Source organism: Nicotiana tomentosiformis, chromosome 2 (genome assembly GCF_000390325.3).
Source record: "Nicotiana tomentosiformis chromosome 2, ASM39032v3, whole genome shotgun sequence".
Lineage (NCBI taxonomy): Eukaryota > Viridiplantae > Streptophyta > Magnoliopsida > Solanales > Solanaceae > Nicotiana > Nicotiana tomentosiformis.
In genome coordinates this window covers 120,222,302-120,225,510 of record NC_090813.1, presented here as the reverse complement: position 1 = coordinate 120,225,510, position 3,209 = coordinate 120,222,302, and the positions used below count along the sequence as shown (strand labels likewise).

Below are 3,209 nucleotides of genomic sequence, written 5' to 3'. Positions count from 1 at the left end.
ATAGTCCAGTTGTGAGTCACTTTCACCTTCATTCTTTTGAAGTGCATAACTCACTTCAATTGGAGCCTTGGCAATTTTGAAATCCAAATACTTGAACTTGTCAAGTACCTTTTCAATGTAGTGAGACTGTGATAATGCTAGACCTTGTGGAGTCTTGTGAATTCTGATTCCTAAGATCACATCAGCAACTCCTAAGTCTTTCATATCGAATTTGCTAGCCAACATGCGCTTAGTAGTATTTATATCTGCCATGTTTTTGCTCATTATCAACATGTCATCAACATATAAACAAACAATGACTTCATGACCTGGAGTGTTTTTAATATAAACACATTTATCGCACTCGTTGATTTTAAACCCACTTGCCAACATTGTTTGGTCAAATTTAGCATGCCATTGTTTGGGTGCTTGTTTAAGTCCATAGAGTGACTTTAACAAGTTTGCACATTTTCTTTTCTTTACCAGGAACCACAAAACCCTCAGGTTGTTCTATGTAAATATCTTCCTCTAATTCTCCATTTAAGAAAGCTGTTTTAATATCCAATTGATGGATTTCAAGACCATACACGGCCGCTAGTGCCACAAACACCCTAATAGATGTTATCCTCGTTACTGGCGAGTAAGTGTCAAAGTAATCAAGGACTTCCTTTTGTCTATAACCTTTGACAACAAGTCTTACCTTATATTTGTCAATAGTGCCATCAGCTTTCACTTTCCGTTTAAAAATCCATTTCGAACCTAAAGGCTTATTTTCCGGAGGAAGATCTACCAATTCCCATGTATAGTTATCCAAAATTGATTGAATCTCACTATTGACTGCCTCTTTCCAAAATGCTGAATCAGAAGATGACATAGCTGCTTTAAAAGTTTGAGGCTCGTTTTCAAGCAAGTATGTCACAAAATCTGGTCCAAAGGAAGTAGATGTTCTTTGACGTTTGCTACGCCTTGGATCTTCTATACTTGGAGTATTTTTCTTTGGTTCTTCCCGAGGTCGTTTAGGTCTTTCACTTAACGACTCACATTCAGTTTTATACGGATAGATGCTTTCAAAGAATTCAGCATTATCTGATTCCATTATCGTATTAACGTGAATTTCGGGATTATCGAATTTATGAACCAAAAACCGACATGCTTTACTGTTTGTAGCATATCCAATGAAAACGCAATCAACAGTTTTTTGTCCGATTTTAACCCTTTTAGGTAAAGGAACTTGTACCTTTGCTAGACACCCCCACACTTTGAAATATTTCAAGTTGGGTTTTCTTCCTTTCCATTTTTCACATGGAATAGGTTGCGTTTTGTTGTGGGGTACTCTGTTGAGTATTCGGTTAGCTGTAAGGATAGCTTCGCCCCACAAACTCTGCGGTAATCCGGAACTTATTAATAAAGAATTCATCATTTCCTTTAATGTCCGATTTTTCCTTTTCGCAATTCCATTGGATTGAGGTGTATAAGGTGCAGTAGTTTGATAGATAATTCCATATTCCGAACATATTTCTGCAAACGAAAATTCATATTCTCCACCCCTATCACTTCTAATTATTTTGATCTTTTTGTTCAATTGATTCTCCACTTCATTCTTGTATTGCTTAAATGCTTCAATTACTTTATCATTACTATTAAGCAAATAAACATAACAATATCGAGTGCAATCGTCAATAAAAGTAATAAAATACTTTTTCCCACCTCGAGATGGTGTCGACTTCATATCACAAATGTCAGTATGAATTAAGTCTAAAGGATTTGAATTCCTTTCAACAGATTTATAAGGATGTTTTACAAACTTAGACTCAACACATATTTGATATTTTGATTTATTACACTCAAATTTAGGCAATACTTCTAAATTAATTAACTTCCGCAAGGTTTTGTAATTGACATGTCCTAAGCGAATATGCCATAAATTATTTGACTCCAATAAATAAGAAGAAGCTGAAATTTTATTCATACTGTCAACAACCATTACATTTAGTTTGAAGAGGCCTTCTATGAGGTAGCCCTTTCCAACATACATTTCATTCTTGCTTACAACAACTTTATCAGAAATAAATACACATTTGAATCCATTCTTAACAAGCAAAGAAGTAGAAACTAAATTCTTCCTAATAGTAGGAACATGAAGAACGTTGTTGAGCGTTAACACCTTGCCGGAAGTTATCTTCAGGAATATCTTTCCATAACCTTCAATCTTGGCTGTTGCAGCATTTTCCATGGAAAGAACTTCTTCGGGACCAGCAGTAGAGTAAGTCGCAAATGCTTCCTTGACAGCACAAACATGTCGAGTGGCTCTAGAGTCAATCCACCATTCCTTCGAATTTCCAACTAGGTTGCATTCCGAAAGCATTGCACACAGATCATCAATGTCATCATTCTTCTCCACTATGTTGGCTTGTCCCTTCTTCTTATTCTTTTTCGGGAGACGACAATCAGAGGCTTTGTCACTGGTTTTTCCATAATTGTAGCAACTGCCCTTGAATTTCTTTTTGTTGTGCTCCTTTGTCTGTCCAGAAGACCTCTTTCTCTTCTTACTTTTTGGAGCAGTCTCCTCAACGATATTAGCTCCCATGATTGTTGAATTTTCACGATATTTCTTCTCGCCTGTTTTGTTGTCTTCCTCAATCTTGAGAAGAATCACAAGATCTTCCAACTTCATTTCTTTGTGCTTGTGCTTAAGATAGTTCTTGAAATCTCTCCACGAATGAGGCAATTTTTCAATCATTGCAGCCACTTGAAATGCTTCATTTACGACCATACCTTCAGCAATATGGTCATGAAAAATAAGTTTAAGCTCCTGAACTTGGGTTCCAACAGTTTTGTTATCTATCATTTTATAGTCTAGAAACTTGGCAACCACGAACTTCTTCAAGCATGTATCTTCAGTCTTGTACTTCTTCTCAAGTGCGTCCCATAATTCTTTCGAAGTATTCATCGCACTGTACACATTGTACAAGTCATTCTCTAAAGCGCTTAAGATATAGCCTTTGCAAAGAAAATCAGCCTGCTTCCACGCCTCGACAATCATGAATTTCTCGTTGTCCGGCATGTCCGCAGCAGGCACTGGAGGTTCTTCACTAGTGAATTTCTGCATACCAAGTGTGGTAAGCCAGAATAACACCCTTTGCTGCCATCCTTTGAAGCTGGCTCCGGAAAATTTCCTCGGTTTCTCTGCCGGTGGAACAGCAGTCCGGCTTGACGAGGCTATCGTCGTT

The 3,209-nt window shown here is 37.3% G+C and overlaps 1 protein-coding gene across 1 annotated transcript; it reads right to left on the bottom strand.

Annotated features, from left to right (window-relative positions):
- Window positions 1-412: 412 nt before the first annotated feature.
- On the bottom strand, window positions 413-2,653 carry LOC138905497 (uncharacterized). Its single transcript, XM_070194021.1, has 2 exons — window positions 2,182-2,653; window positions 413-612 (listed from the first exon to the last, which is right to left on the bottom strand). Exons 1-2 carry the CDS (start codon window positions 2,651-2,653, stop codon window positions 413-415), a joined length of 672 nt encoding a protein of 223 aa, XP_070050122.1.
- Between the last annotated feature and the right edge of the window lie 556 nt (window positions 2,654-3,209).